Below are 26,484 nucleotides of genomic sequence, written 5' to 3' on the forward strand. Positions count from 1 at the left end.
ATGTGCACCTTACACCAAACGACTGAGATTACTAGCGCGCGCCACAACTCCAGCAAGACCGCCGTGATTTCAGTCCGACATTGGGAATTTGTCTGCGACTGTCAAATCGCGTGAAAAGTTGTGTAGTGAGCCCGGTATTCCATGCATAAAGATAATCTTAAAAGGTGCAGTGTGTAATATCGGAATATTTATTGTCATTTAGTGTTGAGATTCCAGATTGCATCCCCTACCTTTCGAATAATTACAGAAGCTACAGTGGTCTTCAAGGACAAGACGCAATTTAGTAAAGATGGTATCATCCACTGCCTCGAGTCTTTCCACAATGTCAAGTGATGAGGAAAGATGTATTTAGTTTATTATTCTATTATAGTACTTGTTCGTCCTCCTACAGGTGATTTCCCCAGGACACCCACTATGTATAAAATGACTAATTTAAATTAGTCCATTCTGTGCTACTGAGTCTATGTCTACTGTACAAACATGGCGGTGCAACATGGTGTCCTTTGTGGAGATACTGTATAAAAGTTTTAATGAAATAAAAGCAAAACTTATTTAAGAGATGAGCTTATGAATAATATATACCATTTCTACACACTGTGCCTTTAACAATGTTTTTGAACACTGATGACAAGAACACTTGTAGTCTAACACATTTTTTTGGAGAGTATTTGGAAGCTGGAGGGACTGACAGCAGCTCTGCTCAAACAGTATCTTGTCAGTGTAGGACCTTTTACTAGTGCTATAGTCTTTGCAGGCAGAACATGGCAATACAATGTTCTTTAAGATGACTGGTCTCAAATCATTTAGATAGATCTATTATGCTTCAAAAGCCACACTCAACATTTCCAGGGGCCGGTTTCCCAAAGCCTTCTTAACGCTACGTCATTCGTAACCCCTACGTAGAGTTCCTACTTAACATTTCGCCTGTTTCCCGAAACGTTCTTTGCTACGAATCTCTTTCGTACGTCATACGTTGGTAAGGTTGGTCTGGAGCGCCCTCAGAGCCTTCTTAGCTCTACCGTAGGGATGTTTCAGCTCTCACTTGTGTCATTTAACTAATAAATCTGACTGTATTTCATATCAAACGGACACAGCGATGACTGTATTTAATAACAAACTGTTCAAAACTATCCAACTGTATAGTGTATATCACGTATATTTAAAGTAGGCTTAGGCTATTATATATTTTAGCAGAATACCATGAACTCTGATTCACAAAGTGTTCAAACTATATGAACAAGTAGCCTACTTTTTAGTCATCTAACTGACTTGACAATCAGCATTAACTGAATGGATGCGATGTCCCTCAATATGAAAATACTTTATACGTGATACACTATAGCCTACAGTCGGATCGTTTTTATCAGTTTGTTATTAAATACAGTCATCGCTGTGTCCCTGTGATATGAAATACAGTCAGATGTATAAGTTTAATGACACAAGTGAAAGTCCCTGCGATCGCTGTGGCATCGCCAGAGATACAAACCCCCACATTTCCTTCCGTAAAGCACCATGCGTAAAACGGACACGAGTGACATCCGTGTTGCGCATGGAACTGCCACAAGTCATTCATGATGAAAATAATTGCTGTAAACAATCTTTATCTCCTCCGCTGTTTCTATATCTTTTTTTAAATTAGTATAGGCTATGGTAGTATGTTTGACATGGTTAACACTAGAACCTCCGCACTGTGTTCCACACCGGCTCAGCCCGGGCAGAGTGCGTCGGATCCTCCGCCTCAAAACATGTAAACGTGCGAAAAAATGAATGAATAATCAATTAGAGCTTACCTTAAAATAAGTGTGCCATGTTACTGTTTATTGTATTTAGGATTTTAGCTCATTTGGACGCCGTTTGGGCCGTCTGTTTATTTATATAGGCTATTGGCGATATTATATCTACTTTCAGTTTCATTACTGACCCACCAAGTAACGTGATTAGTGTTCTTAAAGATACTTAGATTATAAAACAAGAGTTCCAAAACACAGATGATTCAACAAACTAATTTATGACTTTATATTACATTAGAAATGCACGGGTAGATTTGATTAGACAGCATACAGATGCAGCTGCGCATGAAATGAGCAGGAAATGGATAATCGAACTCGGAGCAACCGATTTCAGCAGTGTACGAACGACGTAAGGAGTGTTTCTCCTAAGACACCGTTCGGGAACCACGACTACAGAGGTAAACAACTTTGGTAAGTCATAACGTAGGAGTCTTCGTAGCTCGCTAAGAGAGGACGTTATCGGGAAACCGGGCCCAGGTCGATGGACGCTCCTATTGACTGACTGCTACAACTTCTCAAGGTGCCTAAAAAGTCCACTGGATATCTGCCTGCTGGGAGGAAACTGACGAATCAATGTGTCTGCAGTGGAGCGAGGGATGTTCTTACTATGTGTTCTGCTGCGCACAGAAGCCGTTTGAGTACATCTGGACTGCTGAGGCTGAGAGGTAGAGGGCTGTGATCCTGCTGCTGAAAACAAACAGTACATGCATTAAGTGATCGTTCAAATCACATGCTTTCTTAGCATGATTCTATGTACAAGAATATAATTGAATGTTAGTGATTTACATCTTTTGTTAGCCTTATGTGATTGATTTTTTTTTATGGTTGTTTCAGTGACTTGCATGTCCCTGATTCTATTGCAGGCAAGGGTGTTTCACTGTTGGTATATTGTGATCTAACAGTGTATTTTATTTACTGTAATCTCATCTACATTGAAAATGAGTGCTTGCCCTCAAAAGTACATCTGAGAACTAAATAAAGGTTGTTTGTTTTGTGTGTTATTCCCTTTGGTTTGACATAATCTAATTCATTACCATTTGGGCTAATTTATGTAGGTTAACACACAAGCTACACATTGTATACATTATGCAGGTGGTAAAGTATGATTTAAAACAAGATTTTTCAAGCTATGTTTAGAGTCAAAATGGCCAGTGTAAATGTACTTACAGACTTCAGGTTGTGGTTGGGGTTTCTTCCTGGTTGTTTGTCTGACTGTAGACTCCTCACAGTCATCAGCTGTCTGTCTTTCTCTTCTTCCCTCCCTGATGACATAACTCCATCGCTCTCCAGACCTGAGCCATAAGAAAAGACCAAATTAAGTACAAGCTGATAATGTACAGTATATGGTTGTGGGCTCTGAGCCCTGTCCTATTGCTTCACTGTGCAGACACACTGTGACCAGGTCAGTGCTGCTGTATGGTGGCCTGTATTGTTACACCATGATAAAACCAACCTGACAAGAGGTGTAGCGGTGTTCTGGTGAGTGTATTTATCCTGAGTAGAAGGAGCCTTCTTATTTTTCAGACAAAAGTCTAGTGTTTCCCTCAGTCTGGTCACTTCAGTCTGCAGCGACCTCAATGCATTACTAAAGAAAACACACAAAAGGTTTAAATCACGTAAAACCATCCAGTTAAAAGGTCATGTTTGCATTTATTATATTTTTTTTTGGTTTTTAATCCCCACACGTATCAAATGCCAAACGGGAGTTAAAGGTGGGGTTGAGAGTTTTTTCACTGTAATATTTAGCAAAACTGTCATAATAGCCATTCAGCTATATGTATGTGAAGTGGTCTGAAAATATTTTTTCATCACTTTGCTCCCCCCTGCCTCTGTGTGCTGCCCCCAAAAATTGCCACCGCTCATGTTCATTTTGACCAATCGAGCTAGGCTCAGATTCTCCGTTCTTATTGGCTGTGGGACTGTCCGTTCACTTGGCAACGACGTTGATGCGTAAGTTGCATGAGCGTTCACGACCCTAGCAGTCTGACACTACTGTTTGGCCCTACTACGGCAGACAGCGAATAGCAATGTCTTCACCAAGGAACTATCTATACTATACTATCTATGCAACGAACCCTCAATTTACCATTCCCCGGATACCAACAACTAACGCGGTGGGAGGACAGTGTGTACACAGAGGCTGAGAAACACCGAGGAGGAAATGTATTTGCGGGCGGCTGTTGCTGTATGAAGCCGCTCGGGGTTAGAGGGCGTGTGGAAAATGAGCCAGGAGAATGGGCTTCCTGGTTAATTCAGTGAATGTGTGCGGCTGTGCTTTAGCCGATAAACCAAGTTAGCACCGGTCGGATAGCATTAGCTAACTCACCCGGTTGTGTGCAGCCACCACCTCCGTATAATGAACATAACAAGTCCGGGGAACTTTCACGAGAAGTACAGCGAAGCACCGGTGTTTATCTACGCCAGCACACAATGCTGCTGAAAATGTGTTTGGTATGGTGCTCCCTTGCTGTTTGTGTGAATCTGCAATGCTGTTTTAAGGCTATTTGTTCCGTTCAGTTGCTGTTAATTTGTCTTTTGGCACAATTGTTGGCCGTGTTGTTGCTGTTTTTGTGCGGACATGATCGCTGTTGTTTTGGGTCGGGTCTGATCGCAGCCATGGTTGATTAGGGGAATAAATATATCGGGGTGGGGGGTGGGGGGGTAGGTGCGTTGGGCGCTTTGAACCATTTTTGACACAAAATGATGAAGCGCCAGATTAGGAGCAACATGAACGCGCATAGCTGTCGTTCGGAGGGAGGAGCTACAGCAGGTAGAGCGTTGGGAAAACAGCCGTTGGAATCCCAACGGCTGAAACTCTCAACTACAACTTTAAGTCCAGCAAATGTGACCACTAAAGTGCTGCACTGTCAAATTATTAAAGTGACCAAGCTGCCAGGTTTCTATGCAGGTGTCAGTCCAATCGTACACACGTACACACACACACACACACACACACACACACACACACACACACACATGCACTCTGAAAAGAGTCATGCAACACCACACCATGCAGCAAACAATAGAGAGTACCTCCAACTATGCAACCATATTCAATAGCAGTCGATTCTGTAATAAATATACATAACATTATATGTTGATAGAAAAATTAAGGACACTTCAGTATATGAGATGAGTGGCTTGATGTCACAAAGTAAACTTACAGGAAATGTGTCAAAATATAAAGAATGTTGTTCCCAGGAAGACATAAACTGGCCTGGTTGATTAGCCATGGCCATAAGAGCTGCTGCTACATAAACTCACTTGCGAATGGCTGCTTGACGGTAGCTGGGCTCTCTGGGGGAATCGCTATGGCGATGCGGTGCAGTGGGGGAGGAGCTTTGGCTGCGGCTGTGGGGGGAATTGATAGATTCTCTGTACCGGGCAGAAGACATAGCAGGAGCTGCAGAGACAGAGAAATGAGTTAGAACAAGAGAATGACAACAGGCCATGGCATGGATTTTATAGTTTAACCCATTCAGACCAGATGCAATGTCTGCCATTTTTGGATGATGTCATCGTTTTTCTAAACACATTGCCGATGCAATGCAATGTGATTCCATCTAATACAAGGAAGGCAGTTTTCACTACTTTTATTGATTTATTTTATCTTAATAAAACCAAGGGATTAAGCTTTTAAACGTTCATCATTTAAAAGCTGCCTCTGTAGCACAATCTGCTACAGAGGCAGAGAAATAAATCATTTAGTAAACGTTGAGATTCGGTGTCATTTTCCAGGTTTTGGGAGGTTATTTAAAAGAAATGAGGACGTTTGTTGTTTTAATGAGGATTTGTGTTTTTTAACAAGACAAAATAAATGTTATTTCTAAATGGACACAACTTGAATACTCACTGCAGTCACTGAGCAGCCCATAATCACTGGTCCCACTGTCGGCTTTGGTGTGTTGCATCTGTGGAGAGCAGAAGAAACTGCCTCTGCTCTGGCCCTGTCTGCTCCTCCTTGGTGGGTCAGAGCTGAGGTGGGAGCTTCCTCTGGACTCTGCTGCTGTGTGACTGCTGTGTGTTGGTGAGGAGAAAGCAGGAGATGCTGCTGAAACTGGGCCTGTCTGAGGCGTGCCTGGGTTCCCCTGCGGAGGCTCGGACACACTGTTGCACCATGGAAATATATTCAAAGACACAAAGAGAAAAAAAGACAAGATATGTTTACAAATTGCCTGAAAAACAACAGTTTGCATTCATAAAAAAAAAAAAATTCTGGGTTTTAGATTTGCAGTATCAGACATCAGAATGCAGTGTGTGTGTGTGTGTGAGATGGGTGTGTGATGGCACACAAGGGAAAATCTCTGGTGCAGTACATTTGTATGGAGACACAGTAGCAGTGCTGGACTTCCTCACCTCTCTGCTGCCCTCTGGTGGAGAGGACTTGAAGCTGCTGCAGGAGTCAGGTGGCTGCTCTCTGAACCAACAAACCCACTGTCTGTCCCTGGAGAGATGATCCCATCCTGCACAACAAAACACAGAACAGAACAAAGATTACGCAACACTGAATTGGCAAACATCGTAATGAACAAAAAACCTGTCTTGTGTGATTAAATAAGCTTATTTCAACACATTTTCCTCTCATCTTAAAGCTGGGGTATATGATTTCTGATTGGTCAAAGTGAACATGAGCGGTTATGGAAGTAAATGAGTGTCATCGGATTTTGAAAATAAAAAGCCATTGAATTTTAAGCACTGAATATTTATGCATTGAAATAACGTATCTGAATTTTTTGCAGCATTGAAATAATGTATCTGAATTTTTTACCTCATTAAATTTTAAACAACTAATTTTCACCTTTATTTTACAATGTTTTAAAATTCAAAATCAAATATTCAACGTTAAAAAATTCAACGTGCCAAATTCAACCGCAAAATCCCATGTATGAAATTCAGAGTAAAACTTTGGGCAACCAAGGAAGAGCAATCGATCATAGATGCTAGATCGCTAGCTCTGCTAGCCATTATATTCTTCCCTATATAGAAACATGTTTGTACTCACCCAAGCACCATCGTTACTTGCGTTGCCGTTTGACATGGCTAAAACCTGATTTGCCTTCCTGCATCAGTCAGGGGTATCCAAGGCAACAAGCTAATATTCCCACTGGCTCTCTTTGTTTGAACGCGATCGAGCATCTATGATCGATTGCTCTTCCAAGTTTTACTCTGAATTTCATACATGGGATTTTGCAGTTGAATTTGGCACGTTGAATTTTTTGTTGAATATTTGATTTTGAATTTGAGAACATTGTAAAATAAAGGTGAAAATTAGTTGTTTAAAATGTTATGAGTTAAATTCAGAGGCAAAAAATTCAGATACATTATTTCAATGCGGAAAAAAAATCAGATACATTATTTCAATGCATAAATATTCAGTTCTTAAAATTCAATGGCTTTTCAAAATTCGATGACACTCATTTACTTCCATAAGCGGTACACTTTGACCAATCAGAGCAAGGCTCCGATTAAAAATAAAAAAATAAAAAAAATCAGATTCTCTGTTCTTATTGGCTGTTGGGACTGTCCATTCACTTTGGCACCGACGTTGTTGGTGAAGCGTGTCAGGGAGGGACCATAGGGGAGGGACCAAAGAGAACAAATGGAGCGGTTGAGGTATTTAGATTCGAATCTCTATCCCAACTGTTATTTTCTCCCCAAATCATTATACCCCAGCTTTAATTGATCTAAAAAATATTATCAGAGGAGGAAAGTGTTTTGTTGTTTCAATGCTTCAATAGTATGATGCAGTGTTATAGGATCAAGAGCCTACATTTCATGTTCCTGGTCTCGTAGCTCAACAAATGTATATTAATACAAAAGGTAAAAAAGCGTAAGGTTAAAAAAGCGAATACAGGGATGGATAAGTATGGCTACAGTCACATTGTATTCATATCATTTTGTTAAATACATGTAGTAATATTTTAGGAAGAAAGATTAAATGAGATACAACAGTATCATTACTGTAAAATAAAATAAAGAACTACAGAAAAGGCACAATTTTAAAAGCAAATGTATAAATGAAACCAATGTAGAATCAAAAATCCAACACACTTTTTCAAGGTATAAACTGACCTGAGAAAGCAGCATGCTGCTCCCTGTTTGGAGTTTGTTTCTCTCTGATCCAGTGATCTCTGCCAGACTGCTCAGACTGCTGCTGGGAGACTTTCCCGCCTCTATCCTCCTCCTGCTGCTGCTGGGAGGATGAATAGGATGCGGGCCGGACTGACTGGAAGTCCTGGGTGAAGAGGGACTGGACCTGCTGCTCCGCTGTTTGCTGGAGTCCTGATGGTCTGATTCCCTGTCAACAGATAAGTACACAGAACTTAGTTTAGTAGAGCTTCCTCTTTAAGAACCTTTATCTATAACGTTTGTATTTATATATATATATATATATATATATATATATATATATACACTCAACAAAAATATAAACGCAACACTTTTGTTTTTGCTCCCATTTTTCATGAGATGGACTTAAAGATCTAAAATTCATTCCAGATACACAATTGTACCATTTCTCTCAAACATTGTTCACAAATCTGTCTAAATGTGTGATAGTGAGCACTTCTGCTTTGCTGAGATAATCCATCCCACCTCACAGGTGTGCCACATCAAGATGCTGATCTGACATCATGATTAGTGCACATGTGTGCCTTAGACTGTCCACAATAAAAGGCCACTCTGAAATGTGCATTTCTTTGCTTTATTGGGGGTCTGGGGACTCAGAACCAGTCAGTATCTGGTGTGACCACCATTTGCCTCATACAGTGCAACACATCTTCTTCGCATAGAGTTTATCAGATTGTCAATTGTGGCCTGTGGAATGTTGGTCCACTCCTCTTCAATGGCTGTGCGAAGTTGCTGGAGACGGCTTATGGTGGAGAAATGAAAATTCAATGCACGAGCAACAGATCTGGTTGACATTCCTGCTGTCAGCATGCCAATTGCACGCTCCCTCAATGTGTGTGGCATCTGTGGCATTTTGCTGTGAGACAAAACTGCACATTTCAGGGTGGCCTTTTATTGTGGACAGTCTAAGGCACACCTGTGCACTAATCATGATGTCAGATCAGCATCTTGATGTGGCACACCTGTGAGGTGGGATGGATTATCTCAGCAAAGCAGAAGTGCTCACTATCACACATTTAGACAGATTTGTGAACAATGTTTGAGAGAAATGGTACAATTGTGTATCTGGAATGAATTTTAGATCTTTAAGTCCATCTCATGAAAAATGGGAGCAAAAACAAAAGTGTTGCGTTTATATTTTTGTTGAGTGTATATATATATATATATATATATATATATATATATATATATATATATATATATATATATATATATATATATATATATATATATACAGTGTTGCCACAGTTACTATGAAAAAGTAATCCGATTACTGATTACTCGTTACTCCTCAAAATAGTAACTTAGTTACTTTACTGATTACTTGATGTTAAAAGTAACTAAGTTAGATTACAAGTTACTTTAAACGTTACTTTACAGGTTTTGAAACCCATATATCTCAGTTTAAAACATGTACACATTAAGAATAATTGAAAATATATCAAATAAAGCTTGTAGGCTAGTAGCTGTTTTCAAAATAATAAAAATTATGGTTTAAAAAATTTAATAAAAAAAAACCTTTTCCCCCCCATGAAAATAAATGCATTCCTCCAAAGTGCAAAGACAGTAGCAGTGTCTTTAAACTTAACGTGCTTGGCCCTTCACTCTCATGCATTAATTTGACTTTTCTCTGCGATGTCTCGTGTTGATAGACTGGGTGTGTGCGGCCACCGGTCGCCACGTGACTATAAGTTTCCAAATTTTAAACACTATCTCTTCAACGTCACCGTACCCGAATCCTAAATATCCCCATAGCAGACGCTATATTTCATGGGGGGGGGAAACGTTTGTGTTGCGCCACAGTTCATCTTAAACTCGGCCGTAATGCTGCTGCACACACACACACACACACAGGCACACACACTACCAAAAAGACGAGAGGAGCGGTTGGAGCAGTTGGAGCGTTTAGAGACACATGCGCGCATATTTATTTACATTATATCGCAGTCATTTGTGCAGTTATGTAAAATGTTTTACTAAGGAAAATGACAGAAAAAGTAACGCACAGTGACTTTGATGAGTAACTTTAATCTGATTTAGGTTTGGAGATAGTAACGCGTTAGATTACTCGTTACTGAAAAAAGAGGTCCGATGCCGTGGCATCACTGTATGTATGTAGGGGAAGGTGGGGTGATTTGTGCAACTTTTTACTCAAAGTGATTTTAAAGTGAGGCCTTGACAGTTATGTCTCGAACTCAAATATGTACATATATTTCAGGATGTTGTGCATCCCTGGCAATAAAAACTTTGGATCTGGAATAAACTGTTTAAGAAATATAGCTTTCGGAAAAAAAGTTGTCTTGTCGCACAAATCACCCCACTATGTGGGGTGATTTGTGCGTCATTGTGTCACAATGACAAAGTCACCATCATCATCTTTCTGGCCATCTGAACTCTCATCAGTGGTGTCGTTAAGTGGAATTGAGATGTCACTCTCTCCTGAGCTACTGTAGACTATCACTTTCTTTTGGTGACCAGCGTATACAGCCATGCCACTGGCACAACTCTCAGAAATGTACTTTGCACTAGTTGCTCCGTGCTTGTGGAACCAACTGCCACCTGACAAATGTGATTCCCCCTACATTTCTGCCTTTAAATCAAGGCTCAAAACCCATATGTACACCCTGGTGTTTCCTCCCCATTAACCTCTGCACTACTTACTTACCTCTGCACTACTATCTGTGTTTATGTGGATGTATGGGCTTTACGTCTTTTATTTTGGTTATTGTTATTTTACCTTCATTGTTTACCTACTGAATGCACTATGTACAGCACTTTGGACAGTGCAAACTGTCATAAATGTGCTTTTATAAATACATTTTACTTACTTACTTACTTATAACTCACCCAGGCCCTTGCGCACAAATCACCCCATCCCCAGAATTTTGGATAATAGGCATGATGCAGCAATTTAGGGTTGACATTGTGCTAACTATATAGACTCAAAGTGTAGCATACCAAAGCACTAAAACATGTGTCAAATGTTTTCAAACGTGTCTATAATTGTTCAGACACAATAATCAAAAAACCTTGATCATGGAAATTTTACTTTGAAAGGCAAAACACAGTTTTTTGAGCTTAAATGTGCTTATATCTTATTCCTTGTGTCTCCCTTCTTTACAGGATGAGTCAAATGGATGGCTCTTCTTAAATATGTGGTCACATTTCCAATTTCTTCCACGGTTTTCTAGAAACAAGGGGTTTTGCAACTTCCAAAATGCACAAATCACCCCACCTTCCCCTATATATATATATATATATATATATATATATATATATATATATATGAAGAATTAGTTGCGGTAATTATTCACGGACACGGAGTGAGCATTACGCGGTTGGATATACAACTACTAAGTCTACTGCTTTGGTGAGTTAAAATATGTATTTAAATTGTAGGACAATCATTTTATATTATTCGCTGCCCTTCTTATTTTAAATGGTGACTTAGGCTATTTTTTTTGTTACAACTACAGCCCATGCTTTTTTTCTCCCCACCGCAGACCTACTTGATCGGTTTAAATTGTGGCCCGTCTATTTAATAACTTTCAGTGAGGAAAAGGTGTTTTAAACTTGTGGAAAAAAAATGTCTCTTTCTGTGAAGAGAAATGTAGGGTTAGACAGTGAGACCATAAAACACTCTATCTGCCTTTTCTCAGACTAGGATGATCCGATTTCATTTTTTTTTGCACATTTCTACTTCATAGGATCTCCGAGTTCAATACACCTTCATATTCCAACCGGTGAAGTAGGCCTTTAATATCATATGGCAACTGTGACTGTTTGACAATAAGCATCGAGCGCTTTATTGCGGTGAACCGTTATTCTGCAGACAGATGCGTTGCGTTCTAAAAATAGAAAAAAGTTTAACGAGGAATCGATTGATCCTCGAGGAATGCAAGCGATCACTCGAGTAGCGAAAACACTACTCGTGCCCATCCCTAATATATATTTATGTGTAAGTTCTTATTTTATCAAAGAGCTAGCTGAAATAGCAATATTATTTTACAGTACAGAGTTGCCAGGTCCAAGAACAAACCTAACTATAGCCTAATTTTCACTGAGCGGTGCGGTTCAGCACGCAGTTATTTGAGTTTCCACTGTCAAAACTTGGAAAGAGTACCAAAATAAGCAAACTGTGCCGTACCTATTTTTGTCACCCTTTCATTGGGGTAACAAGCCGTCAGTACCGAGCTACATTACTGCAGTCAGTGATTGGTTGACAGTCAGAGAAGAGAAGAATCGCCTAGGCTGTGACCCATAGATTGTTTCTGACAGCAGCTATCACCCTCCGGCATAAACCCTGCCTACCAAGTAAGGGTACTGTCAGCAGTGGACAAGCAAACCAGAACATTACCAAACGATCCCGAATCAAACTTTGCTGCTCATCGGAGACAAGGCATTTACTGCTAATTAAACTACAGCTCTGCTTCAGTGCAGACTGACCTCTGTGGACTTCTCTGGACTTCCAAGCTTCCACTTCCTTGCCCCTGTTTCTCTTTTTCCTGTTCCCCAGGCTGTATGTCGGTTCCTAAGGCAGGAGAAAGTGGAGCTGCTTGCCTCTGGCTATGGTGGAAATGTTTCGGAAGCTCTGTGAAGCTTTGGGAGCTAAACAGAAGGAGGAAAACATTCAGGGTCAATAAATAAAGTCTAGGCTCATAGTGAGCAAAACATTCCAAACACTGACAGTCAGATGGTCGCTCTACACACAAGTACACAAATGTCAGCACTCACTAATCTGTGGCAACGTCTTGTTCAACAAGGCTGTGTTTGCTGTTCAGAGGTTTGTGCTTTTGAGGCTTCAGAGTTTCTTCATCCTCTGTCTCCACCTCTTCTTCATCACTCTCTTCACTGGCAGATCTCAGCACCACTGGCGCTGACTCCACCAGATCAACCAGCAACGGATCAGGTGGGCTCTGGAGGGAGATATATATACATAGCATTACATTATATACAATCTGATGTGGCTGAAATCACGCCCTGTCATGTTATTAGAAAACAGGCAAATGTCAAATCATGTGAAATGCCAGTGGGTATAGCTGTCAGCCATTTAATTGCGGGACAATCAGATGTTGCTTGATGTTTGACAAAATGAGTAATCTATTACAAACAGCACTAACAAATAATAGTTTTGATTCAAAATGTACAGTTGAAAGACAGTGAGTTGTTTGATGTTGGTACCTGTGGGTTAGCGGGGGTTTGTCCCCCCACAGAGGGGGGAGTGGGAGGGGTGGGCTGAGGAGGTGGAGAGGGAGGAGCCTCACAGGTGGGCTTCTCCTGTCTCATCTGTACCACCTGATCCTTCAGCTCATCCATACGCTGACCACAGTTAAAGATCAGCCCCTCCAGCTCCCTGACACACACACGCATAATAAAACAGTAGTAGAAAAACAACGGAGTGCACGTGAGTATACACAATATTAAATTATCTATAATTTTTTTTTAATTTTTTATCTTGGCCATCATTCACCGTTCAGGGTCAAAGTTGCTGATTTCGTCACTTTGCTGCTGCAGGTATTTGTGCTCTTCCCTCGCTAACAGGTAGCCCCTTTCTAGAGAGTCCAGCCCCTGAGCCAGCTGTGTGACACCCTGAGGGAGAGCACAGCTTCATTAGTTTGGATATGACGTGGCCATTAGAAGTACTTCTTAAACTGTGAGTGTGTTGCTCTTACCTTCATCTGTTCAAAAGGTTTGAGTCTTTTGTTCTTAAGAAGATCCTCAAAAGTATGCAGCTGGATGACAAAACGTAAACACCTTTATGTCTTTTTGATTACTTTCCTAAATTATATCATCAAATTTGTAAGGGATTTCATTCCCGTTGATAGATTGAATAAGTAATTTACCTGCTGGAAGAACTTGAGGGCCTGATTGCTGAGAATCTTGGCCAGCTGCTGAGGGGCTGGGAGTCTTTTGAAGGAAGTAGCAGATGGACTTCCTGTTCATTTCAAGGACAGGGGCAGAGGACACAACACTAGTATGATGCAAGTCATACAAAACGACGCAACGAGCAGCAACTGAATCATAGTTGGATCTGGTTGTATGTGCACATATATAAAAAATGTAAGTGAAAAACTGTACTAGCAACAAAATACATTTAAAATAACTTTTTTCAAGCTGATTCATATGATTTATGAACTGACAGCAAGGTGGCACATATTGAATATGATGAGCGTACTCTGAGGTGGAGTGCTGTGTCCATTTGGATGGAGAGAGGCTGAGCTGATCTCTGCTTTCTGAGCCTGAGGGAAATCCAGCGTCATGATCTTTGAGGTCTCGTTGTTCATTACAGACTGCATAGAGTGGCCGGGATTTGGAGGGTCAGAGTACAGGGTCACCTGGTGGAGAGATGGAAAAGAAGGAGCACACAAAGACACATCAATATCATCCATCATCACCGGCTCATTTTCAAGATAGATTTGTTTAGAAATTAGACTTGAGGCTGGGTTAAAGGGTAGAACAGTTCTGGTGATCAAAATCCTTTACACTGTATAACACGATTGAATTATATTCCAGAACAAGTCTCTTTTTTGTAGATTTCAGATTCAGATGGATTTGATGAACACGCAGAAAGCTGACAGCCCCATCTAGTGTTCTAGTTGTATTGTTTTATTTATGTTATTTGTTCCTTCTAGTGTTTGTAAAGCCACAGCATCAAGCAACTCAACTGCTTGATAAAAAGGGTTAAACACATACTGTATGCTGGGTGGTCGCCCCTCCCCTCCTTGTTAACACCAATGCAGGATTCATTGAAATGGGAATGAAAGGACACCGTTCCTTGATAGGCCCGTTATGCAGTAAATCATTATGACCTCAAACTGACCTCAACACACACACACACACACACACACACACACACACACACACACACACACACACACACACACACACACACACACACACACACACACACACACACACACACACACACACACACACACACACACACACACACACACACACACACACACACACACACACACACACACACACACACACACACACACACACACACACACTCTCTCTCGAGCTGTAGTTCACCCAGTGAGCCACTGATTGCAGGTTAGTTTGGTTTTCTCCCTACTATTACTTTCAGACAAGAATTGAGATACTGAAAACATGGGCCAGAAAGATGAAAATAAACGAAGTTTATAAACCAGCCTAGAAACCGTCTTGTTAGAATAAAATGGATGTAAGCGGAGCCAAAAAAGGGGCCTGACACATTTTCTGCTGACAGGAAAACACAGTTCATTTCAGTGTAAACGCCTCTGCTATGCCATGTGATACACTCAGAGGGAGGGGGGGACAGATGGTGTTCAGTGCTGTATTAAAGGAGATGGAGGAGAGGCAGGGAGCTCTGTAAACTGATTTTAACTGTGCTGATTGTGGAGCCGCGCTGTCCAAACAGATAGAGGATGATCATTATTTAAAGGAGCTCCTTCGCAGCACTCCTCCCGTCTCTCCTCCTCCATTTCTTCTTTCTTATTCCACTTTTCTGTGCCTTCCAGTCATTATTTCTGACACACTGCTCCGTCTGTGATAAGCTGACAATGTCTGGGCAGGAACTACTGGATCTCTATAGGTCTGTACTCAAGGAATACATTGAGGACAAGATTAAAACATTTTAATCTATAAAAAAATAAGAAAAAGGAAAAAAACTATTTATTTCATAAACAACTATTTTGTTGTTGCTAGTTGTATTTTATTTTGACCCAAAATCCCATAAAAGAGGAAAACGCACCATAAAAGTTTAATAAATATATGTTTGTTCTATGAAGTTGCAGCAGCAGAAACAAACGAATGCAACTGTATATTAATAGCACTGGCCACATGCAAAAAAACACACACAAAGGGACAATTGTTATTGCCTGAAATATTTTGGTCACAAGAGTAGTGTTGACTACGTAGTTGTTATTTCACGTGGACAGTGTCTTGGTTTGTTTTAGAGAAGGCTCCAAGTATTCTGGGCTCTCACCATGGATTTTATTCTATTAGACTTTAGGATGTGTAGTAATGTACACAGTGTATCCTGATGAGCTTAAAGATACGACCCCATCGTGGGTAGACACTTCTCTTCCAGCGCTACTCCATGCAGAACGAAAACCTCTAGCATCATTTAAAGATATTGGTTTTGTAGAGTAAAAACTCATTGCAGATTTGGTATCAAATAAAAAAATAAATATTAATTGCCAAACACCTCCATTCTAACCCCCATTTGCCACGATCATGCATGTCCCCCTTCGCAAACAGATACTGTTTTCTCAGTCTGGAAAAAGCAGAGGTCTATTTACTATTAAAGACTTGTACACTGATAATGTATTCTCTTCATTTGCTCAGCCGAGGGATAGATCCACACTGCAGCCATCCCATTTTTTCAAATGCCTACAAACAAGGAACTATGTAAGAGGTAACATTTAAAATTTTGCAATTTATAATCCCCCTGTTCTACGCAGCATCCGAGGGAGTCCTGGGAGTGCAAAATAGGAGTAAAAATGTCAGAAGATGGTTGGGCTAAGTGTCTTCGCAGCACACACTCTTGCTCGATCAACTCAAGGCACCAATTAATTCAATATAAGGTTGTAAACCGGCTCCACTATTCGTGTGTCAAATTACATTCATTCTATCCCTCCTCCTCACCCCTTTGCATTAGGTGCAAATACTCTGATGGAACCCTGGCTCATATGTTTTGGTTCTGTCCCAGACTCCACAATTTCTGGTCAAGCGTGTTTTGTTGTTATTCAGATGTTTGTGTTCTTTAAAAAGAAAAATTAAAAAAAGAAAGTATTAAAAAAAAAAAAGATTGTGATCATTTGTAGCCTGATTTCTAGATTAACTACCTTGCCTTCTAGACGCAGACGATCAATGGTGTTCTCTGCCTCGGCGTACTTAGTCAACAGTCTGTTGTAATCGTCCTGCAGAGAGGGAGAGGAAATAAGAAAGAATGAGGAAGGGAGGAGCAGAGAAAACAGAGTGCAAAAGCAGCACGTGAGGCCAGGAGAAAGGGGGAATGAAAAAAAGGGAGATGAAAGATTTTGGAAAAAAAAGGGGAGGTAAGGAATGAGCAGGATTTAAGTCTGTCACAAATAAACATAGATGTAAAATATTTGAAGAACCTGGGGCTAGTTTCATTGTTTGGGCCACTTTGTTCAGAAGGCAATATTATTTCAGACCATCCAACTATGTGGCAACAGTTTGTGGAAGAAGCTTTTCCTTATGTCCATGTAGAATACATGACAGCCAGCTCTAAAACAGTGGTCCACTTTCAAAACATGCCAGTGGAGATGTTTTAATTCCACTGATGTGATGCAGAATGGATAATATCAGTATTTTAACAGCAAATTAAATGATTCTCTAGTGAGGCAAAGTAAGAAAAGAAAGTAGAAGAACATTTACAAAAAAAAGTCTTGCTGAAAGAAAAGGCTTATCTGTGATTAATTCAAACATTATTTCTATATCACGGTACAACTGGGAACTGAGTCATTTGTATTGCTTCAAGGTCAGTGATCTGAAGATCTTCATCCACTTCCCATTTTCAATTAATATCTGCAGTATGAACATCAGTCTCAGGTGAAAGCTTTGTAATTACATTGTTGCACTAGAATGTTGATGAGCAAAACATAAAGAATATGATACTGAAAGTTGATGTGAAAGTGAAGATATAAAGCCTCGGGCAGCACCAGTACCTGAAGTTGTTCCAGCAGTGTGGTGGCCTGCAGCCGGCACCTGAACTCCTGAGGCACGGTGGACTTGGGGTCACTGCTGTGTGGATTGTAAGGGTATGATAGGCCAGAATATCCTTCATTGGTGTTCAGTAGGATTTCTTTCACAATTTCAGCCGGGGATTTAAAGACTAAGGGGGGCTGAGGTGACAAGGACATTGCCCTGGACGAGCTTTTACTCTTGGGAGGACTGTAACCACCTTTGGGGAATCGGACCCTGGGCTCCACCTTGGAGAAGTCTGGTGTGCGGTACGTCAGAGGGCCTTTTCTGGAAATACGATGAAATTCACGGTAAGTGGTTTGATGAAGAAAACTACAATCATGATAAATAGAAATTTATAAAAGCAAGGAAAAATAAATCTCTACAAGCCGCTTTTCCACCAAAACTACCACTATTTCCCGGAACTCCTCTTCAAGGAACTGAATGGGCTTATGTGGCCCGTTGTTGTCTGTGTTTCCACCGCAGCCTAAAGTCCGGGGAAGGTTTTAACTAATCAGGCCGATGATTTATGGAAAAGCAGTAAAAGTAACTGCACTGCTATCATTGTATTTTATGATACATTTAAATAAAATATATGTGCGCATATATACGCTTGTGGGAGGTTTTATTTAGAAAAATACACAAGAATTGTTGAAACTATAGTGAATGTTAGTGGTATTGACTGTAAACAGATTATTTCGCTGTATATTTTAGCCAAGAAACGTGGCCATATGGCAGAATTTTTTTTTTTAAAAAGAGGTGAGACTCCTGTGGAAAGTTCCTATGGTGGAAAAGGGGCATAATGTGACTGTGTCTCACCTGGAATCATCCACTTCAGGAGCATAACTATTGGCCCTGGGCGTCCTGGGCTCTCTGTTGGGAGGACTTCTGGTCCTGACTTTGCTGGGGGAAGGAATCCTTGAGGAGGAGGCTCCTGGAGAGTGCTGTCTGCTCTTTCTTGGAGAGGGAGTGGGCTTTTCCTGAAGCTTATTTGACTTAACTGATCCCATTAAAGGCATATTACTGACTCCACAGTCATGATCTGATATGAATTCATCAGAAGCCGTGACTGCTGCGGGCTGATGGAAAGTCCTGGGCTTAACCTCAGGAAAAGGAAGACTGGACATGAGACTTATGTGTGATTCTGAAAGACTTTCTGTGACGCTCATCTCGGGAAAAGATTCAGCTTCAATATCCGGAGCAGCAGCTATTTCCTCAGTAGAGAAGTAGCGACGGTGAAGGAAAGTGGGGGCTGTGACTGAGGCATGCTGGGATATTGAGTCGTGATGACTGGAGACTCCAGCAGCAGGTTCCACGGCTAGCAGGTGAGCGCTACCAGATTGTGTAGAACTGATCTTCTCAATCTCAATTTTTGAAATATGGCTCTCAGAGAAGTTTTCCCTGTCGCTCGTCTTCTCTGCTTCCTCTCCATCTTCCTCATATTCTGTCATGTTTGAGTAACTGTCCCCCTTAGGGAGGCCATCTCTCTTCTGACTCACCTCTTCATCCACTGTCTGGGCTTTGAAGCTATCCCTCAAGTCAACACCTGCCAAACACATGACAGATGAGGAATTAGGGAAAACAGTTGTCAACAAAGTGCAGGCATACATTGTCTCCACACCAGGGTGTTTACGGTTTATACATTTACATTCAAATAATAATAAAAAAATATTAATTTTAAAAATAAAAAATGTCCTGGCATGGTATGACTATGTTGCCTAATCATCACTATGTGACACTATTGTTAAGGCCTCCACTTGTAAACATGCTTGCTTATTCTTTCTTCACTTGGATGTTTGACCTTCTCCCGATAAATTTTATTTTTATATTCACTTGCGGCAGAACTAAAGTTTCTCTATGCTCACTTTAAATCTCTAGAATGTGTACGTTCCAGCGGTGGTTATGAGATTGGAAGGAATCATGGTCAAGTGTGCCACTTACATGATGTGAGTAAGATATGGAAAATGTTAACTTTCAATTTGTAATCGCAAACTACAAATAGACTGATTACATTGAATATTTGAACTAGGGGCCAACCGATATGGATTTTTTGGTCCGATGCCAATTATATGCAGAAAAAAAATCTGGTTACCGATTAATTTGCCGATTAAATGTAAAAGAAAATTACACAAAAATATGTATTGAAAAAAAAATACTTGTTAAAACCCTTCAAAATAGATATATAAATACTTTGTCAAAAATGTGTACAGGAACTCTTTCTTTATTGCAATATGCATTAAAAAAAATAAGGTGTTACAAAAATATGTCTAAACGGACATGGGGCATTTTTTAAATCAGAAATTAAGCATTTTATCTTACTGTAAGTAATTGGTTGCAGGGGGAACTGTCAATGTAGTGTAGATTAATCCAATGTATTACAGCACACCTGCTGCTGCTGAAAATAGGCTATGGCCTTAATGCCATTCATTTAGGCAACCTATAGGGCAGCAATGCATTTCACTTAACAAGATTGCTTGATAATATATAGATAAATACATAAATAAAAAATCTGTCTGTCGATAAAATGTCGGGCCCTAATTTGAACCACAAAAAAAGGACCATCTTTATAGTCCAGGCAAAATAGCGTTTTACGACAGACTAATTATAAAATAATTTTTTTCAGCTCAGATCATTTCTATGGAGGTGTCCAGAACAACATACTAAAAATCCTAAGAAATCCTAGTGGAGGAAATATGTTGAATTCTCATTTAGACCCTGTTTCCACCTGGGATTAACATCTGATTTTTTGAATCTGGTTACAAGTGGACAGCTCTCAGTCCGTGTGTTCACACTTGTATTTTCAAATGTGACTTCTTTGTCTACTTGTGATCCGATTCCATTTACCCGCGCTGTATTTAAATCAACACGCACATAATTTACGTTTACATTGCTGTTTTTAACTAGCCTGGATCTGCCCGCCCGCCTACTTCCGGCCAAATTTCATTTTCCCTTCAGTAGTCAGTCTAGGTGTACAGTGCATTTCCCAGTTTTACCGGAGAATCTACAATCGTCCAATCAGCGAACAGAGCGAGTGGCTGAGAACGATGACGTCGAAGTCGCGCTCCAGTTGCAGTTGAATGCTGCATTCCTTTATACTCGGAAGAAGGAGATTTCCGACTTGGTAGTTCCGAGTTCCGACCTGTCTGTGTTCCAGTGCATCTGCTCGCGAAAGTATGGACGCCTAAAACCTTTCTCGTCCAAATAACTAAACGTTAGGCTCTAACAAGTTACTGTTGCCAGGTACCGGTAGATTCATAGACTACTATATGTAGTGAAGTCGGAAATTTCCGAGTTCCCTGTCCAACTGGAACGCACCGCCAGAAGCCGGCTCATGACACACGTGACGACCAAACGTGATGCGATTGGTTGGCTAATCCAGAGTGGCACTGGGCAGATCCAATAGTTTTAAACTTCGACAGACACCCGCCTCCAAGTGAATGAACGTTTGCCAATTACAGCACTTCCAAACCTTCTGTACAAATGAAATTAAGTACGATGGTCTGGTTGGACCAGGCTAGTTTTTAACCGGTGGGGTTCAAACAACTAAACATACAGGGCTGTGCAGTGCCACAGTTGTAATCGCATTTGCTATCAAAATGCATTACATGCGAAGATAATTACCAGTCTAGGTTGACGAGATAGGCTACTGTCTCATTTAGACAACACTGCTTAGGGCTCTACATTAACACTTGCCAAATGCTGGTAAATATCATCTATAGTATATAAAAGTAAAAACTCTTAGGCCAGTAAGTTATTACGCCACTTTGGCTGGTGAAAGATGTGTGTTTGCCGGGCGGCTTTTCTAACGTCTGATACACTCTATTCAAATTCATTTTCAAAGAAACTTGTAATACAAAAAAGGTTATTTTCATGGATACTTTCATTGAGTGAAGTTTCATTTTGATAGGGGTAAAGGAAAAAAATAGCCCTATTGGGATGTATTGTTGTCTCGCCTTATTGGCACACATCTCGGATTTATGAGAATTTAACATATTTCCTCAACTAGGATTTCTTAGGACTTTTAGTATGTTGTTCTGGACACCTCATAGAAATGATCTGAGCTGAAAAAAAATATTTTACACTTAATTCTATATTTGGCACAACAATGCTTTACTTTGCCTGGCCTATTAAGCCAGTCAACTATCAGGTATCACTGCTTTTCTTAAACTGATTTGATAATACACTATCTGTATCTGCTCATATATTATGATTTTGAAGTGTTTTCTGTACAACTTAAAAAAACTATTTCTCACATTGGACAGTCCACATTAATCATTAAGATAATATTGGTAGGGGAGGAGCTTGCAGTGTGATTAGAGTGCCCCACCCCCCCCATCAGTCCTCTTCGCAGCAGACTCGGGTTAGAATCCGGCCCCGCTATTGCTCTGCATCTCATTCCCCTTTCTACCCCATTTCATCCCTGTATCTCCAAACTGTCTAATAAAGCAAAAATGCAAAAAATAAAATAAAAAAAAAACATACATATTGAATGACTAAAATAGATTTTAAAGTAGTAAGACAACGTCCTGGTTATTAATAATTCAGTCAACGTTAAATACATGAAATAATACATGATCGCAGACTCACATGGTGGCAGCCTGTGTGCTGCATCCCCTTTAGTTGATTCAGTGTAATAACTCGTCTCCTCAGGTGGTGTGTCCCTGCCATGCCCACTAGGGTCAGCCTCCTCTGGGGTGAAGGGTCTAGAGTACGGGTATGGATCATCTTCTGAATCAGCATCACTACCATTCTCTTCAAACTCCATATTCCCCAGTTCTTCCGACAGTCCAATGATGCCGTTCTTGTCCATCTGACTAAGAAAGTCCTGGTCCTTCTCTGCCTGTTCTTCATCCTCTTCCTCCCACACACACTCATCAGATATCACAGAGCTGGTGGGTGAGGTACGGATGGGGGCCGGGGTCCAGAAGAGAACCCCTGCCGTGGTGCTCTTTCTTGTCTCCATCCTCCTTTGTCTGTGACCTCAGTTACTGTCTTAACCAGGCACAGGGACCTGCTGCATCTTAGTTTGATGGTCTGGCTCTGCAGTGAAGGCCACTTTCAAAGCCATAGCTACATTAATACAGATTGCAAGGCATGTCAGTGAGCTGGTAGTCCAGAGGTTCAGCTAAGGAGGGCTCACATAGGACAGGAGAGGTCTTTGGAGGAAGTTCCTGAAACACAAATTAGTACCAGCTCTTTAGTATCTATAAAAAACAAACATCTACAAGATCAAGCTAATAAAAAGGAAATAGTCAAAGCGCATATTAAACAGTGAGCAGTTAAAAAGATGATAAACTGCACTGTAATACGACACGCTAAAACCTGAAATGATTGGTTAATTAATCAAAAAACTAATTTCATTCATTGATTAATAGTTTTAGACATTTTTAAAACACAATACAAAACACAAAAAAAGTTGGGGTTGGAACTGTTGATCACACAAAACAAACAATTAGACATCATATTGGGCTCTAGAAAATTGTTTTTTTTTCCAAGGTTCTGACCTTTTATAAACTATGAATAGATTTATCAATCAAACAAGAAAATATTTGTCAGTTGCAGCCCTCGAGCTGATGAAATAATTGCAGCGGAATCTGCATCTGTGATTTTGATCATTCCTGAATCAAACTGTCTTTGACACCTCTTTGTTTTTAATGTCAGAAATGACAGCAGCCCAGTAGTAAAGACTGTGCTGCTCACAAACTAATGGAGTCTTTTAACACAGAACACACAACTGTTCTTCCCTGCTAACAAACACACACACACACACACTTCACAAACCAGTTTTAACCTTGTGTCCCATTGCATCTCATAAATATTGTTTGTATCATCCTCCAACAGGAGCATTTACTGCTGTCTCAAGTCTTAAGAGAGCAATAAAAAGAGATGTAATACTTTCATAAACAATAGTTTCAACACAGCATCAATGTCATGCACAGCAATCAAAGCACAACAATACATAAATGAAATTGTTCAGTTATATGAAGAAAAAAAACATAATTCACAGAAAAAACACATTCCTGTGATAGTTTCTAAAAGACAGACAGTTAAAGCCTGGTCTTATAACAACACAACTGATTATCATACAAGCCTCCAAGCATTGATTAGGCTTCCATTCATAGATAAGTACTTGAGAACAGGTTATTATCTTGTTGTTGCATCTAGCATGATTTCCACAAAATGTTATGTGTCGACAGAGAGTAAACATTAGCTAGAGCCTAAATGAAGAATACTCAGGTAATGTGTATACTCACTTGTAACAAAAATCATAAAAAATATGCACTACAAAGGCAAACCAATGTATTAATGCTTGCTCCTGTGTACATTCAGATGTCCTTATTTTGTACATCCTGTCCTCTACAGTGGTGATGTTACATTGTGTCATCTGTGTGTGAGTGAGGTGCAGCGCTTAAGGACTCGTTTCCAAGGTGACATGGACTCTGTAAGTCTACACAACAAATAAGGGTTTGTTGTTTGATCCCTCATTAAATCCTTTGTTTTTAGGTTGAACCAATCAGCATTTACTACAAGCATCTCATTCATGTTACACAGCTTGGCTTGGACTTCTAGTTAGCCTAGAGCTACAACGCTCACTATTATCAGTACTCTCTTGACAGTCTCTTCAGTGCTAAACAAACTGAGCAGCTAGTAAGAAAATTGACCGAGTAACAGACAAGGGTCATTGTCTGAGAACGTAATGCAAGGAAACGGGCGCTTAAAAAAAGCATAAAGTGAAGTACCATTTTAGAAATAGCAATCTCATCAAGAAAAGTGGTCACCATGCTACTTCTCATCACATCCCAGATTACTGCGAGGAGATTATCAGCCTGCTTTTAACAGTGTCACTTATCCCACACATAAACCTTACACACAAAAAAATCAAAAGAGTATCTTTCATACTCAGAATTCCAGCAAGCTCCTGTGCATCTACAGACACTTGTTTTGATGGTGTTAAACAAACACAGGGCTCAGTCTGTGGGACTGACAGAGTCGTGTTATGCCCTCTCCACAACCCTTTCACACACAAATCAGCAGCGACTCTTCACCACGCTGGCCGACATGGCAAACTCACCATGCATTTAAAGCACACCACAAGGAATGAGAGCACAGAGGAAAACAATCACTTCAGAATAGAAAGAGCTGGAGCTCACAGTATATTACATTATTTAGTCATGGACTGCTTCCTTTGTTAGCATGTGGATTTACCAGGGACTCCGGAGACAAGGATTGCACTTTTACTTTATTATATTTATTATTTTCATTGTGACTATTTAAACTACCCAACACTAGTATAACTGAGCTGCTCCACCTCAACTAACTAGAGAGTTACAAATGAATACATTTTCAATAGGGAAAGTTCTTGTGAGTTATTTTTGGTACAATTAAGATAAAATAGGCCAAAAGCACAGGTTTTACTAATAACATTAACAATTGCTATTTTTCTAATTTCTATAACTTTCTACTTGAGTAAAGGTTGTGAAAGTCCACCACCTAAATAACTATTTCAGTTCTGTGCTGTGTGTCTGTCTGACAAACAAAGACATACTGGGCAAGTGGGCATTTGTGGTGTGTGTGGCCAACAGTTAATAGCTTTAGAGCAAATGCGGAACAGTAGCAGACAGCAACTACCAGCCATTTCCAAATTCAAAACTCTCTAGATTCTGTAATTATTGGCAGTCCACACTTCTCTTTAGAATAATAAAGCAAAAAAACAACTCACCTGTTGCTCTGCTCATGGTCCCCGTTCATCACTAAGGATTTATCTGGGTGGCCATATGGAGCAATTAAGCTGCTTTAAAGCCCTTAGAGGGGGCTTCACCCATTGTAAACAGACATCGATCATTAGTATAGGGCAGCTCCTCACAGACAGAGAGACAGACAGCAGGCTCTAATCACCAGACTGTCATGTGAGCTAAGGCTGCATCCAGGATGAACAGGTGTGAGGTGTGTACAAGAGAGAGAGAGAAAGCAGTGAAGAGATAGAATGACAGAATGAGACAGGAAAAGTGAAGGAGAGACTCTACTGTCATTCCCAGTCCCAGCCAAGCTGTCACAAAACCACTCAGTGCTACGTGGATTTTCACAGGGCGATACAGGCTGAATATTGAACACACAGTGCATCGCTGGCAGAGCTACAGAGAGCTGTTTAGGACGGCCTAGTGACTAAGATATGACAGCTAATCTTCTTAAGAGGCAACAGGAGCACTGCCAGGACACACTGTGCAGAGGAGACTGCTGAGAAGAGTGAAGATTTCCTGCTTGTCTCTGGTTTTATATCAATTTATTATCTTTATTAATTTATTTTTAATCTAGTCAAATCTTGATTACATGTCTTTAAAATGTTACCCTGTCATTCGTAAATGCTGTTTAGTTTAGCCTAGACAGCAAGTTTTCCCCAGCCACTTTTGCTGCTAATTAGTTACATATCCATAAGAGGTCACATTGTTTTCTAAAATAAACTGTGCAGCCAGTTGCAGTGGAATGTCTGAGCTTAAGACAACATGAGAAATCACTTTCTACAGTATACACCTACAAACCTAAGTTGTAGCCATGTGGGCTGTATTCCAACACATGGTCCATGATCTGCAAAAAAACAAGAAGATCAGTAATTTCCCCCTCAAGAAACACTTGCACAACAAGCACCTACAACTAGTGTTAACCAAGTCCAACCAGTCTGGCTGGTGGGCTTGAGGAGCACGCGCAAAGAGCAATCTAAATAACACTGTTGAGAGGAAAAAAAGATAGTAAGAGAAACAAACTTACCTCATATTAAGTTAGTCGAGGGTTTTTCAACAGACTGCAGTGATTTCAGTGGCAGGCTCCACAGCAACAAGCACGGTTGCCTTGCAAACCGCAAAACTTAAACTGA

General features: G+C 40.4%; 1 protein-coding gene across 1 annotated transcript in view; it reads right to left on the bottom strand.

Moving 5' to 3' along the window:
* akna (AT-hook transcription factor) overlaps nucleotides 1-22,578 on the bottom strand; it is a gene marked incomplete at its 5' end in the record, with an annotated part of 28,156 nt that extends 5,578 nt beyond the window's left edge. Inside the window, 18 exons of the mRNA XM_080046650.1 lie at nucleotides 2,397-2,477; nucleotides 2,958-3,082; nucleotides 3,244-3,375; nucleotides 5,055-5,193; nucleotides 5,644-5,897; nucleotides 6,147-6,253; nucleotides 7,863-8,088; nucleotides 12,366-12,527; nucleotides 12,654-12,835; nucleotides 13,101-13,272; nucleotides 13,390-13,508; nucleotides 13,592-13,651; nucleotides 13,763-13,854; nucleotides 14,095-14,254; nucleotides 16,754-16,828; nucleotides 17,600-17,903; nucleotides 18,435-19,161; nucleotides 22,203-22,578. Of these exons, the coding sequence (XP_079902776.1) occupies nucleotides 2,397-2,477; nucleotides 2,958-3,082; nucleotides 3,244-3,375; nucleotides 5,055-5,193; nucleotides 5,644-5,897; nucleotides 6,147-6,253; nucleotides 7,863-8,088; nucleotides 12,366-12,527; nucleotides 12,654-12,835; nucleotides 13,101-13,272; nucleotides 13,390-13,508; nucleotides 13,592-13,651; nucleotides 13,763-13,854; nucleotides 14,095-14,254; nucleotides 16,754-16,828; nucleotides 17,600-17,903; nucleotides 18,435-19,161; nucleotides 22,203-22,578 (3,493 nt within the window). The remainder of the gene's footprint in view (nucleotides 1-2,396; nucleotides 2,478-2,957; nucleotides 3,083-3,243; nucleotides 3,376-5,054; nucleotides 5,194-5,643; nucleotides 5,898-6,146; nucleotides 6,254-7,862; nucleotides 8,089-12,365; nucleotides 12,528-12,653; nucleotides 12,836-13,100; nucleotides 13,273-13,389; nucleotides 13,509-13,591; nucleotides 13,652-13,762; nucleotides 13,855-14,094; nucleotides 14,255-16,753; nucleotides 16,829-17,599; nucleotides 17,904-18,434; nucleotides 19,162-22,202) is intronic.
* Between the last annotated feature and the right edge of the window lie 3,906 nt (nucleotides 22,579-26,484).

This window comes from Ammodytes marinus, assembly GCF_949987685.1.
Source record: "Ammodytes marinus genome assembly, chromosome: 18".
Lineage (NCBI taxonomy): Eukaryota > Metazoa > Chordata > Actinopteri > Uranoscopiformes > Ammodytidae > Ammodytes > Ammodytes marinus.